General features: G+C 37.1%; 1 protein-coding gene across 4 annotated transcripts in view; it reads right to left on the bottom strand.

Annotated features, from left to right (window-relative positions):
- Positions 1–15956, bottom strand: part of LOC146139341 (protein spinster homolog 1-like) — a 57706-nt gene that overhangs the window by 39799 nt on the left and 1951 nt on the right. For 2 of the 4 annotated variants that reach the window (XM_083391128.1, XM_083391132.1), the window contains exons 1-2: positions 14825–15069; positions 1329–1529 (exon numbers count right to left, since the gene is read on the bottom strand). In XM_083391128.1, the coding sequence (XP_083247254.1) occupies positions 1329–1529; positions 14825–14930 (307 nt within the window). In that variant the 5' untranslated portion in view covers positions 14931–15069. Of the gene's footprint in view, positions 1–1328; positions 1530–11690; positions 11777–14824; positions 15070–15956 lie in introns of those variants that run through there. The other 2 variants (XM_083391130.1, XM_083391129.1) reach the window with 2 other exon arrangements.

Here is a 15956-nt window from a genome sequence, read left to right as displayed (position 1 = left end):
ATCCATAACCAGTATTGCCACATGGTCAGTCAACATAACAAGGTCATGGTCAAGTTTGAACGGCTTATCGTTAAGTTACGAAGAACGGCGATTGATTAAATCTAAAACAAGTTATAAAAGACGGCCGGCCGTTCTTATCAGGTGAACAGGCGAAATACGGCTAAACATATCAAGAATGGGGGCTTTTGACTCGGAGGTTTTCAAACAGAAAACAGGAAATATTGGATTTTTCATACACGGCACGCTTGGTCTATATTTTCGAGTGGCGCACAGACCAAGGGGTTTTTCAAGCCGAAAATAGCAACGAATTTACTTTTTCTCTACAGGTAATCACGGTTTGACGTAATAGGATAAAATATCAGTCCATACAAGAATAGGCAACAAATGGTTTGGACACTTAGAGAAGAATCTTGTTCGCTTTTCTCATAGTGAATAAAGACACTGACGCTATGGACAGTTATTTACATTATATAGTAATTACACATAAATAGCAAAGCCGAGATAGAAGTAGGTATTATTTTTAACGTTTCGTATATTTTGTTTTTATTTTCAACATAAAGAATAATTTAAAATATTCAAAATTCCACCTACTTCTGTTTGGGCTTTGATACTCTTACTAAATCTTACTACAACCTATCAACCATTATGCTCCAAAGTATATAGTATTAAAAATTCAGCTATTTAATTGTTTATATGGATCCAACCATGGTTTATAAATCAAAGGATATTCTTTAATCGATATCAAGTCGAAAAGGGCTACAAGTAATTGTAATGGTTTTGTTTTCAGCCGAGCAGGTTGTTTTGTTTTAGTCAAAAATTATTTTTGTGAACTTAAAGGGTTACGCTAAGATTGATAGAAAACAACTTATAATCGTCACGGATCGTCGAAACCGCCATAAATTTTTAGCAAGGGTTGAAAACCTTGTCGGACCCACAAGTTAGAAAACATTTTCAAAGAGGGTTAAAATTGTTACATTCCCAAAATACCAAAGAGGTGACACAACTATAGACGAACCAAATCGCGTCCATACATTTTCAAAGAAGCTGTAGAAACGTTACAAAAACAGCTTTGCAAAATATGCAGGGAGTGAAAATAGCTATAAAAAAACGCGGTTTTGTGAAGGTACCCAATACATTTGTCGAATAAAAACTTAAGCAAACCACTTTGTACACATCAGATTTTGATTATGACATCAACATAAGGTAGTGATTGGTATTAAATTGAGCTCAATTCTCAAGCAGGCCTCGCACAAAAAATACGTTAAAGAAGTCCTATATTTTCGATAAACAAATCCAGAGACCCCGGAATAAAAACATCCATCACTGACCTGCGATCGTGAAGCGATCCATGTAGTTGAGGAGGTTAATGAGGAAAAGGACTCCAACGGCGGCGTACTTCCTCGCATTCGAGATTCCGTCGTCCAGCTGCTCCGGCTCCTTGATGATGTTGTTGATCTTCTTCATCGCCTCTGTCCTCTCGCCGCTCGCGATCCGCTTCTTAACGTGCTCCGAGTGGTTCCGGAGGAGTGCTGGATGAAAGAGCAAGAGGAGGAGGATAAAAAGTGATCTCGTTTTTCTGTTTTCGTTGGAAAATGATAGTTAGGCGTTGGTAATTTAACATACGTTATTATGCTGTCATGTAAGCTGTTTTGAAGTGTAGTTTAGCCTAGTTAATAAAGCCGTTGTAGAAAATAAAAAAAAACATTATAGAAATGGAGACATGCATGCAAAGCTTCTTATAGTTTGGCTTTGATGACTCAACGGCTACATCTTTTTTCGTTTTTTTTTTAGGTACGAAATTAAGCCATATTTTTATAGACTGTCGGCCCTACACATCACATTTCCAATATGATTGTGTTTGAGTAAGTTTTTAACTTAAAAAACACTTTTGGTTGTCTGAGAGTAAGATTGCAATGTTTTCATTCAACCAAGACGAGGAAATAGATTAAACACTTTAAACCAGCATCAGTTTCAAAAACTTGAGTAAACAATTTGTGACAATCGAGGATTTGCACCGTTTTTTTTTTATATACAGGAGTCAAAGACTTTAACGTCGGATTTTGCTCAACCTACAGGTCAAGACCGGCGGACTCCAATATTTTAGTCAAGGACTGAGAGTTGACACAAGCACAATGCACAATATTGCACAATATAAGTACTTGAGTCAAGGGCTTGGGCCAACAATGCCAAAGTCAGCACCTGGTTAATGCAACTTTCATGGATAGTGCCTCGATTTTTAGTAATAATATCGTCAGGATTATCGCGCTTACAAATTATGCCACTGTTAGGTTTATTTTTGTAAACCACGAATCCAATAGAAAGCAAAGCACTGACCAAGGTGGTTCAGTTGTGCGAATCTTTCAGAAATAAGAAAATCGTCTCCCCTTAGGCGCGTAATAGGGTACTGTCTAAGAATCATTCGCCAGGTAATATAAAGAAGCACGTAATATTCAAGGAAACTATCAATCTTCCAACATCCGTTGAGGTTTATTGGGCATTGTTCGGGTAGGAAGAACACGTGTCAAGCGGTGGTCAACGAAAATTTGCGGATTTTTTGGCGAACGTTGCTTTTTATGCGAAAATTTTAGGTCTTACATTTAAGTATGTAACTGCTAAATATTTTTTTGCAGTCACCGAAGTAAGTCATATTTTATAAGAACGATGGAGAAATTTGAGAGGCCGTTTCATTTCTTTAAAACACCTTTTTACGTTTTGGTGACTTATACCTAACCATCACGTGGGTAAAATATTCTCTGCTATTAACGTTAAATTTTAACTTGGGACATATCAGTTTCCACCATGTGCCTTAAAAAAAGCTTCCTACATTTTGAATCAGTTAACTTGTATAAAGTATTGGATTAAACAAAAATCTCGGTTAAGTTTTACATAGTGTGAAATTTTCACAATAAACTAACACCAACAACAATTCCTCATCGGTCAAAGCCGTCATATGGTGCCCTATTGTGCTTTAAAATCGATCAGGCAATCTCAATGTGAGATTAAAAGTTGTACGCGTTATCGTAGCGGACAAGGCGTTTATCAATCCACGTATATATTTTGAAATGAGCGGGCGGAGAAAGCACTCAGTTGAACTTCGAGCTGTGCGCTTAAAAACAAACCTTGATTGACGACTGAACAATTACTGAAAGTATTCCCAAAGGTTATATCCAATATCCTCGGGCGATATTCAAAAACAGCTGATGAACACTTTGGAAACAATACTACGATAAAACTAGCTCGCTCAAAAAAAACTATGTCAGTAAGCAAGGTTCCACGAACCGAATGAGAGGTGTTTCGTTTTTGTGTGCGTTATACAAGCCCCTCCCCCACCTGGTTATTGATTGCACACAAAACAATGCTCTTTTGGCGAATTGACGGCTTTTGCTTGGGCTACCGGCGTCGCTTAGTTGAAATTAACGGGGAAGTCGACGATAGAGTTAACCCTGTGTCATAATCACACCACTGCGTGACGAAATCGTTCAACTTTTGCATATTTTTCTATTTAGAGACTCAAATCACGTGACAAGACACCAAAAATAACTTACCGTTTATGGCATGAGGTATCGCTAAAACGTCTGTAAATTGCGAAATGTTGATTTTATCGAATATTACCTATTCGCCTCATAGAAATCTATTTTCATTAAAAATCATACAAAGCAACATAGTGTTTAAGAATCTATAGCGCGAATACTTAATACAGCTATTGTCAGTAATTTCAATTTCTGTGACCCAAAATACTTTTCTTATTTTTTAAATAATCATTTTTTTATTTGCGTGTCATATGAAGGTTAAAGCTGGGATGTAAATCTCAACAAACTCAACGAATTTTTTAAACACATTTTACCATGTTAGTTTACAGGTATAGCTTATTTTTGGCCCCAGATGTTGACAGTCGTGGACCACCGTGATCTATTACATAACAACTTGATTTCATCCGCCGAGTTTGACTTTTATTAGTCGCACTTAATGGCACTGTCACAAGTAGATAGAAACGCCGTGAGACATTAATTTGCACACAGGTAGCCAATAATTACGTTCGCCGGCGGTGACACCTTTAGCGGGTGGTAATTATATTCAAAACAACAAGAGCTCTTTCGAAGCAATATACAGAGTGGAAATTGTTTTTTAACAAAAAATGTAAGGAAAACCTTTGCGTTTTTATTACAGATTTGCAGATGAAATTGGTTGCAATTAAATCGTAAAACAAAGCAATTTACTGTTTTTTTGCGTAATAGGAAATTGTAACGTACAGCTCGATTTGTTGCAGCGACTCAACAAAATAAACAGCCACGTAAGCAAGGCCACTATGTCAGCGTTTTAATCGATCTATTTTCGAAAGATACAGAAAAATACATTTGTGCCGTACATGCATAAGGAAAACAGCATTGGCTAATTTTATCTAGGGTAGCTTGTGCAAATACATACGATTTAAGAATTCTAAAAATGCTATTGCAAAGCACACTACTAGGCATCTACACAAATTCATCAGGTAACATAACAACTTTAATCACAAGCTTAAACCGCAGGTTTTGTTATCTCATTCTGAAGGCAGCTTAGCCAGAAGGTCAAGTCACCTGATTTAACCCAGGGTCACGGGTTCACAACGCACGTGACCCCATTCAACCTCAAGCCATTCAACGACAATTTGCAGCCAAAAACAACTAAGTGAAGTGTGGAAAAAGTTTTCGGGACAAAAAATGCGTACAACAACAGCAATTTAAACAAAATACATAATTCGGGCCTTAAAACGTCTTGACATTACATTTAACGGGATAATATAAAATCTATCTGGTCTTATTAAACGATTTTACAACCCTTCTCCGTATTAATACAGCAAACTGGTTAAAATCGTCGAATATAGGTTAGGTAAGTAATCTCATTCGATTCCAATTTCCAGTCTAAAAAAGATATTTCGTGTATTGGTAATAAATAATTAGCTGAATAAAATCCAAAAAAGGGGCATTACAACATGAGGAATTAAATAGATCGATACCAGGTTTTGTAAATTGCTTGCTTGATCAACCTGGTCGAAATAGTAACTTTAAGTGACGCTTAAAAAAAAACACTGTCAAGTGCACAACAGCAAACACTCGGGCGAGTAGCAAACGTCCTTCATAACACAAAGTCGTTCGTTTGGACGATTTGAACGCGGGCGCGAAAAGCGATGAATGGAGCAGCGGCGGGGTTACTAGCGGTCGCGAGCGGGCGGGGTTACCTCAGGTCGGTGGTGGCGCGAGCGCTTCGAGTCGCTTGGCTGAATCAGCGTAGGAGAAAAACGCCCGCAGATTCCGATCGTTAAAAACTATTGAGCGGAGACAATTCGCGTTCATTGAAAGCGCTGATAAAGCGTCGGGATTCCGTTTGGCAACGATTTTAATTTTGTAAAGATTCGCGGCTTGAGCCCTTCCCTTCACAACCTGGGATTACTTTTCACTGGCTTGGCGGTCATAGAATTACGAACAACGCTGTCGGTGGATTTCACAGTGCGGAAATAAAGTCAATGACTTGACTTTTAATTCACTAGTTTGTGAAAGATTTGACTTAAGTTTTTCGGGTAAAACGACTTCATTCGATTAAACAAATATCTTTTCATATGAGAAAAACTTGACTGAAATTCAAGTGCTTTAATAGAATTTACGAGAAAAACTTGACTGAAATTTAAGTGCTTTTAAAGAATGCTGTTCAGTTAAGTTAGGTTATTTTTATCGATTATTAAGATTTGCAAAACTCCTAACGCTATGTTTTGGTGTTTGTTATACGAAATAAATGCTCAGAATGAATCGGGTTTTAAATTTGTATGTATAACATTTATTTTAGATGACAAACAAGGTTACTCGGTAAAGTAGAAGAAACAAAACGCCCACTGGATCTTTTGGAAACCGCCTACCATAAGTACAGATCACCCACAAAGCCTCCATTACGTTAGAATCCGAGGTACGCGGAAAATGCTTCGCTTTCGCTTTGGCTATTTCCTTGCCGTGAAATGACGATCGTTTTTCATTGGCTGCGCCTTGCGTAAAACCACGTGTCGAAATGTGGAAGTCACGTGACTATATGTGTGTGTGTGTGTGTGTGTGTGTGTGTGTGTGTGTGTGTGTGTGTGTGTGTGTGTGTGTCGGACCGCGAAGGCGGAAACAATAGAGCATGATATTTTTGCGGTTTTGTTACGATTAATTGTTTCATTGTGAAATGTGTTGTGGTTGGTGGCGCGTGTCTATTCCAGAAAAACGAACACGCGAAGAAAATGTACACAAGGAGTATGAAAAGTGCCTTAATCCCTAATGCCAAGTCAAGGCAGTGGTTCTCAAACTTAATTCGTGGCATACTTGAAAAAATAACGGCGCACTTTCCACAAAAGTTGATTCAAAAAATCTCTGCTTATCCTTACAAAACGGCAAGGCTGGCATACCATTGTACACCATTCGACAAACAATTATCTCAAAACGTTATATATTTAAACTTTGGAAAGGAAATTTAAAAGGCAGTTTCGCTATTAAGCATGCTTCCTATTTAAAACAAATACAACCGGAGCTATATGTACACGTACACATTTGTAATGGAATGGGCCACTTCAGGATTTGCAAAAATATCACCAGAACACAGTTCGTTCTATTTAAAATAACAACAACGCCAGCATTTTAGCACATTAAATCCATCCGCCATGCATTGAACCAATAAAGCTGCCACGCATTCAAGCTTATAAAACGACAGATTGGCTGATCGGTGGAAAAGCCATTGTTCCCAACGGCTGACCTACTAAGACATGTTGTGGCACTGCGATATCAAAATAAGAGATTTCCTCGTCGCTGGTAAATACCAGTGTTGTAATGACTTGACTTAAGCGCACTTGGGTCACTGTTTTTCAATGACTTGACTTAAGTCTTTTGGGCAAATTGACTTGACTTGACTCAAGTCTTTTAAACAACTGACTAAAAATAAGGTGTTTTCATTAAGCATTTTGTCGTAAAATTTGGTTATTTAACTTAATTTTTATCGTATTATTTTATAAAACAATTTGCTTGCCATATTGGTAATGTTTTAGACATATTGTTCCGATAACGAATGACGTCACTCATGTGATCAAATAAAGAAAATTGAAAGACGCATAGATTACGTTGACAACTTTTTTAAATCAAAAAAATTGTTTCGGCGTTAAGAAGCTTAGTTGCCTAGGATTGCAAATTTAAAATGTTTTAGAAAATTTACATTTTGCGATTAAATGCTTCGGTTTGCCCACAAAAACATGAAAGAAATTCCCAAATCAATTTGGTATCGGATGAGGACCGATCCCACCACTATAAGTATCCGAGAAATATCGGGCGTCCGATACTGTTCTATTCCGTCGCGCGTAAAATGTACACAAAACAAAAGCAATGTGGCGCGTGCAAAGAAGCTATGGTGGACTTCCGCTACAGTTAACATTGTTGCCAGCTGTGCTTGTATTGGTTCAGGAAAACGCCGTGAAACGTTACTTTGCGGTAACGTTACTTTACCGGACGTGTTGTGATTTGCCGACGAAGCGTGTCAATGAGGCACAATAAAACATTTGGAGAAATATACGGAAGGAGATGTGTGTGCAACGCGAAACGTATATAGTCGCACCAGGTTGCTTTGCAAACCGGCATTGGGGCTTTGTGTGAACAATCATCCAGGTAACAACTAAGGCTAATGATGTCCGATAATATCGGATTATTGATACCCGATGCCAAGTGTAAGTATCGGCACTCGTCCGTAATATATATAGGGATTTTTGCCATGCTTTAATATAGGGATTTTTGCCATGCTTTAATATAGAGATTTTTGCCATGCTTTAATATAGAGATTTTTGCCATGATTTAATATAGAGATTTTTGCCATGATTTAATATAGAGATTTTTGCCATGATTTAATATAGAGATTTTTACCATGATTTGTCATCCAATGCAGCAATTGCTACCTTAAAAGGTATATTTATCAAAAAAATACTAGATTAACAACTGACGGTAATTAAATTTCATATACCTACCCAACATTTTGACCTAATAGACTGAGAAAAATGATCCTTTTTATATTAAACTAATCTGTTTTATTTTTTCAGCATAGTTGTGATGTCATTTGTATTGGATCGAGATACTTAGTGTTTAATAGAGGGGTTCTTAAACTTTTTTTACAACGGACCCCCAACATTTTTTTGGAGCTCGCGCGGACCACGCTAGGCCAAAAAATTGTAAAAATGACGTCATAAATTTATGTCAGAATACATTTAGACTTAAATCTACTGATTTCGGTCCAAAAACGTAAAAGTGAAATGGAGTCTTATTATAGTCAGTGTAAAACCGTCCTATTTTTAATTAAATTGTTCTCTTTGATAAATTGATTTACTTCTAAAATATACACTAATATTTCAATTAGGTGTTGCCCTAAAACTAGTTCACGGACCTCCAAGGGGTCCATGGACCCCAGTTTAAGACCCCTGGTTTAATATATCGAGCATCGGCATCGGATAAATATGCCAAGTATCGGACATCTTTCATTAAATGAATTGACACAAAATGGCTCAAGACAAATGTTGTACTAAAAGTAAAAGTGATATGAGTGTCACTGAACGCACTTTACAGGCGATAATATTCAGCAGAATAGGTCGCTTGCTAAAGCAATTAATGACACGTCGTCACCTTACTAGCGACCGTATCAGGAAGCATAGTTGATTGTCTAAACGCGACGCCCTGTTCTGATTGGTCGAGAGGAGGCGCGCTAAGGGAGGCGTGTCCTTCTGGCTGTCAACAAAATATTGCGTCACGAGTGCGACAAAATATAGCGTCGAAATGTCGTTGACAGTAGCGGCGGAACACCGGCGTTAAAGGCACTGGAAATTCGTGTAGGGGGGGGGTCCATGCTAAGAGCCGCGATCATTTTAGTTTGGTGCTTCTCAACCTTTTTTTACATCTCGCATCAATTCTTTTTTTTGGCAGCCCACTGTTATCAACCTGTTTTACCGACCGACCCACGCTTACGAAAAAAATTTTTGTGGGCCACAAACAAAATTTATACCATTTTTAACAAATTTTACAATTTTTAAACAGTTAGGTCCTTTTTTACATTTTTTTACTCGCATTTTTATTAATCTTTTTGTTAAGCAGCGAACTTTTACCGAAGTTTTTTACCAAGTGGTTTCAAATTACTGCGAAAATTCTAGAGAGCCACAAACAAAACTACATTTTTAACTAATTTATCATTATTAATCGGCAGATTTGTGTTTCACTGGTTCGGCAACGATACTAGTACAGTAGCACTTGGCATCGGGTATTGGTTCCGATCCGATATTATCGAACATCACTATCGGAAACATGAACTTGCTTGTATCAAAAAAAGAAAAAGCTCTCCTCGAGATGTTTCTGTTGGCTCGCAAGACCTTTTAACTCCTGTACCAGAGCACAGCCAACCTTTACGCAGGCAAATTTTCTGGTACTTGAGCAGGGATAGTACTGTGCTTTAAAAATAAAACACGCTAGCTAGACGAATTGTAACGTAAACAGGTTCACAATCCGTAACCACGGTCCTAACATTCCAAAAGCGTTTTGTGCTAGAGCAGTTATTCCTGGCCTCTTAGAAACGACCCAAAATTGGTGACCCAGTCTCTTGAGTACAGTGACCCACATTGTAGCTGACAAGTAAACATGGCCACTTTGGAAGCAGGTCCACTTTTTTCTTTAGGAAATTCGTAACGATGGTGCACTGCTAGGATAAAAGAAAGCGAATGTATCGGAATATTGTGCATTTCCTGGAAACTGGGGCTACTGCATTAAAACTATATTTCAAGAAAGTACCGAAACCAGAAGCGCGGTCATATAACTGAATTCCAAACGTTGAAGGCAGTGTTTCCTACAGGACCACAACCGGCCAAGTCGTGCAATAAATGCGTTACCTTAATATTACGAACCTATAGTGACCAGCTGGGAATTTCATGCAACGGAAAATATTCACCTTTATTTTAAATCATAAAATACGGACCTTTATGTAAATAGTGATACGAAGTTAACACATTTCAAGCCAACAAAACACCTTTTTCCGACAAAAATGTTTTGAGAACTGTTAAAAACATTGCGAAACGTTCCTTTAATGGGGCTTTGGACATTCTACCCGACCGAAAATCAAAAACTAAACAATCAATAAAGTTCCGTGATTTCCTTTCGTGCAAGTGCAATGAGGTTTGCTTTCAAGTTTGACTGTTGATCTCAAACTACAGGATGAACAAATATAAGGAAGCTTTTAGGTGAGAATTGTGTTTTATCGTGGTTATCCGATTGCCCTGAGCGTTCTAATTTTACCACGACGACACATTTAGGTTCGCTTGGAAGTTCCCGAGATAGCTGAAAATTTGAACCGATAAAATACTAAAAGGTTTTGATAGAAACACCCGCTGAGAACATTAAAAACATTAGGGAAGCGAGAATCAACGACAAAATTAGCACTCGGATTATTCGTATATTGCTATTTCCTCAGTAAATTCGACTGAATGTGCAAATTACTTGTGTGGCGCTGATGTGTTAACTGCTAACACTAGAAAATTAAAGTTTTCTAACTAAAGCAAGATCATTTGTATTGCAAACATTCTGTTGTCAAAAATTCGTTGGGATTAGGCAACAATTAAAACAGATTGTTCAGATATAAGCAAGATATTCAAGAAGAATATATAAAGTCAATTAAAAAACGCAACTTGTAACAGAAATGGCGTCAAATACTATTTTTTCGGACAAAAATGTCTAAAAATACCTTAGAAAAGCACGCAAAAGCCTTCAAATATGCACTAGTAGTAGCTGCCAGTCCAGTTGCAATCCGCAAGTTACAATACAGCGACTCAGCACCCACGCTAAACATAGACCAAAGAACAAAGAGCAAAGAATGGCTAAAAGCCGGTAAAAACGTAGATGGAGCGATTCGGTTAAGGCTCGGCACGCCGGCAGCGACGGAATAAGCGGAGGTCTGTTGCCTGCAAACCACGACCGCAGCCAGATTAGATCGGTATGCGGTGATTAGGCAACGTTGAAGCACCTAAGCCTGCAATTGCCGAGCGCTAAGGCATATCGCTGGTAGGTTCCGGGACCTCAGAGTGCTTTCGAAATAGTTGATCGCGCATAATTGTATTTAAACAGTTCGCTTGGTTTGTCGATAATCGCGATTTAACGGTAAAACATTAGGTAATATTTGGATCGGATTCACCAATAACGTCAAGATTATACAAAGCTGTTGGTTTTCAAATTAAGCACACGACAAAAAAGGGTTTGTCACTATAATTCGCACTTAACGAGGCAAGGAGGACTTCTTCAGGAAGCAGCACTTATTAGATCGAACTCGAAACAATCCTAATCTCAATACTAAGATAGAAAATTAAATTTAAATTTTATATTAACCTGCCACACGAAAATCAGCCGATGTATACTATGTTTTAAAAACAATAAATACTGCTTTAAAACCGGGAGGTAACAACCTGGACAACAACAGACTCCTGAGAAATCGCTGAGACGAGGCATTTTCTAGCAAAAGGCAGTTTTAAGGCTTGGCGAAGCAACAACAACTGTCTGGCTGCTGTACTGGTCGCGTCAACTGCGAGCAATAAGCGAGACAAAACTTTCGCGCTTGAAAAGGTTTATTTCCTTACCGCAAAAACACACAAATTCCAAAACCAGCACAGTCGCGCTAGTAATGCTAACCTTGGTTGAAGAGTCCAACTGCTAGTTGTACCGACAGCAAATAACCAGGTAAGGCTGCAGAACTCGACGGATATTCTAAATCTGAGCGAGAACAACTCTTAGCTCAATTGCGAAGGAACTTTCGCCAACACGAGTATCGACAGGTATGAACGAAAAAACGCGACTTGGCTAACTTGAAATTAACCGCTGAACGAACCGCTGAACGAACCGCTGTCACCTTGTTTCGTCACCGGCCTGGATGCAGTGTGGCAAGGCTAGCCTTTCAGGCGTCAAAAGAAGAGCTGCGTTTGGCCACTTAAATGGGCCCAGGCCCTCGTTTTGGGCCGTGTTTTTTCGCCGTAGTTTTAACCCCCGAGGCCAATTTACATTTGGGCTTTTTTAGAAGTAACCACAGTCGACGTTTTAGCTCCGCAATAAGCGACACGGATGCCAAAATTAGAGCAAAAAGAAGGCCGAAAAACAGGAGCCGGCCTGGTTTGGAAAGCGGCCAGGAAAAGTGGCCAAATCTCGGCGGCGGGCGCGTGATTTAGAGCGTGTTGTTGCTGCCAAGCTGCGAATCTAGGTGAACTTTGGCCGGCTCTGTTGCAATGCAACCTTGCTATTTGCCTCTTGTGCTTTAAGGGCCAATCTATGGGGCATAGGTGGGAGCTACGAGGTCCTTTTTTTACATTGCAGCTGTAGCAAACAACAAGCGCTGCATCCAAACAAAGGATACCGGATTACCGATTTTTTGCAAAGTTTTAAATTTTAAAACGCCAAAATAGCAGCATTACACTCGAGCATTTGATAACAAATTTAACTAAATTCTTTTCAATATTATTAGTCAGAAGTTACAATACCAACTAAGGGGTTTGTTAAAGTCAAGTTCAAATCAGCTGTCATAACATTTTATGCCTCAAGGTTATAATTTACCAAAGAACAAAAAATAACTTAAATTTTTTTTTTTAAATCACCTATATAAAATGATAATAAAACCATTTTATAAAATTGAATATTTAGTTTTAATTTCAGAATCCAAAACTGACCTAAAATACGGTATGATTGAAACCTGCTATACAGAATGCATGTTATTTGTTGTCTCCATGGGTTTTTTAAACATTTTTGAGTGACAAATTAAAAAAAATGTGCAAACACTTCTAAAAGGCATTTGATCTATATATCAACTGTAGTTTTACACTGAACAAAACATTCTTCCCAAAAGAAAATCAAAATGCCTACGAAATATAAATCTTATATGGATGTCTTCTGATCTACCGAGACAAAATTTACACTTCATAAAATCCACAAATGTAAGCATTCAGCCAGGACCTTAAATTGGGGATTTACCTTTTTAGTAATTAAATATTTTGCTGTATATTTACTTAAGTTATTACCGGAAGGGTCTGGTACTAACATAGGTAAACCCTAATACTTGACAATCAAACACCAACAAACAAATACATTATTCAGTTGACCAAAACACACACATTTTTGTAAAACTTCAAGCACGATGTTCTGAATTTGAAACACAGGGCAATTTGTATTCCAAAATCAAAACATTTAGCTATATTATTAAGAAATAGTAGTTAGGACTATCAATAAAAATATAATGAATGTCTTTATGTGGGAGTAAATCAGTAAACTATTCATAGTGGAACCAGCATGGCCAAAAACATATTGGCCAAAGCCAACACAATGACAAGTCTTTAAAACAATACTTAGACCACAACTAAATCCACTGTTAGTCATTTAATGCTTATTGGTGAGACTAAAAACTAATGTCGACTGATATCACTTTTTGGACAGATAGCGATAATCGATTTTTTATGCTATTTTCAACCAATATCCAAAATCTATACCCAATTTTATATACACACATTACAGTAATAACTACATATTTATGAACATAAAATGCAATTTCGGAGTATTTTATCAGGCTATTTAATTATACAAAGTTAGAGTTCTCTTTTTTTGCATATGAACTTACAAGATGCAGAACACACAAGAAAAACTTATGTTAAACCAGTCAGTCATGAAATGAAGAAAAAATGACAAGCTCAGTACTTCAAAAATCAAAAACATGTGTTTGTTTTTACAAAAAAATATATATATATATTACCAATTAGTAATTATATAGTAATTTTTTTGCAAAAATATTGGTCTAAATTTATAAATCATAATATATCGTTATGAGAGTAATATTGGCAATAGTATTGTCCCCAAACTAAAAAACTAACAAAAACAAGGCACTTGTTATAATTTCACTAATAGCATGCCCAAAATGGTCCATGAAGCAAGAACAACTAAATCAACAAATAAGTGTTTTCCATGTGGTGTTTTATGGCATAACATTAGTTTTTGCCATTGAGGTAATAAGGTGTGCACATGAACCAATTAAAATTACAATTCCCTATTGTTTGGTGACAATTAGCATTAGTACGAACCTAATCATTATTAGAAAGTACACTAAACTGGACAGGTAATAAGGAAACTCAGCCTAAAGCCAAAAAAAATTAAATATGCAGCCTGATTTACTATATGTTACACTAGCGGGTTGCACTTTTGATGTTTGGTGTATCCCCTCACACAGATTTTTTCACAAGTCTCGTTGAGATCCGCCATAGTTTCCATGCGGGGCTGTTAGGTGGTTTAACTCAATTATAGAAATTTCGGGTGAATAGCAAATAAAGGTCTACCAAAACCAATATATTAGGAAAAAAATACTGTATACAACAAACTAGAGATCGACTGATATCACTTTTTCAGACAGCTACTGATAAAAGATTTTTTATATTTTTACCAACCGAACATAGATATCGATACAGATTTTTTTATAAACCTTTAGTAGAGTCAAAGTTTACATTAATTAAAAGGATATCAAAATAACATTTCAATTTTTCTACCTACATTTTGCATATTAGCTTTGCATGATGCTAAACCAAAAATGTTTGCCAAAAAATATTGCCCCCTAAAAATGCAAATTTTTTATTTGACTTTAAGTAAAAAAGCAATTTATTTGACTTTAAGTAAAAAGTAAATCATAATTTCGTAGGAAAATATCGGCTGAAATATCAACCAAAATGTAATGAACCAATATATTTGTAGAAGAAAAATATCAGCGGATAATATTGGTCTATCTCTACAACAAACCCCACCTTGTTGGCTTCCATCTACCCCACCATTGCTTCCTTCGTCGCTATTACTGTCATCATTATTGCGCATGACTGCATTCGGAAACAACGTATCTTGATTTGTTTGCATACCGAAAGTGGGAATATAAGTCCAAGTTCTCAAGGATTTTATCTCCAAATATATTCTTCCAAATGCTTTGCCGGTTTTCTTTGATTTAAATATTTTCAACCGAATTTAAATTTTATGTAATATGAACCTTTGAGAGATATGGGAGACTGCCAAAGAAGAAAAATACGCCATTAAATCCCTTTGCAATTGCTATTTTCCCAAAAAGAATACTCAGAACAAACTAAATTAATAAAACTCCTGACCACACTAAACAAAATCACCTTCTTGGCTGCCTAAACTTGTCATCTCTGTTAGCTCCAAACTTTCTACAGAATATCTTCTCATTCTGGTTGGTAAGTTAATCTATAAGTGGTAAATACAGCCAATGTAAGACAAACCAGTCAAAATAAATGTAAATTTCAGTTAACTGTACTATCTGAAACATTGTTGTTTGTTCTACGTAGTACATAAGCCAAGTATATATAATGAAAGGTAAAGGCAAATAGGAGCTGGTCTAGAATCCTCTTTCTTTCCTACAGTAACAAAACGAGTTGTCAAATATGAAAATTGCAAGGAAAAAATAAATATTCAAAATATATATAGTAATAACACTTGACCCACTAGAACCCAAACTAGTACCCTAAACGACATAATGTTAGCAATTTAAACCCCCGGACGAAAATGTGGTACGATTCTAGACCTGAGCTGTCAAATCTAATATGTTTGAAGATTTAACCTAACCTTATATTCGATTTATAAAGACAAATGGGACTTAGTTTCGCTTTACGAGTAATATGAACTGTATTAACCCCCAGACGCCAGACCCCAATAAAAAATTCCTACCCTAGACTTTCACGTGTCCCTAACGAAAGCACATGACTGACAATTTTCAGAACACCTGGTAGTATAAACCTTACCATGCCTCGCTATTGACTTAACCAGAAAAGACAGTAAATACTGACTTTTACGACTCCAATCGCCCAATACGCGTTGGCTGTTTCGTTCCATAAGCTATAGCAACGAGTAGTGCGACTTAAACTGACCTTC

The sequence above is a fragment of the Ascidiella aspersa genome, chromosome 6, assembly GCF_963924565.1.
Source record: "Ascidiella aspersa chromosome 6, kaAscAspe10.2, whole genome shotgun sequence".
NCBI classification, from domain to species: domain Eukaryota; kingdom Metazoa; phylum Chordata; class Ascidiacea; order Phlebobranchia; family Ascidiidae; genus Ascidiella; species Ascidiella aspersa.
This window is presented reverse-complemented; position numbering and strand designations above follow the sequence as displayed.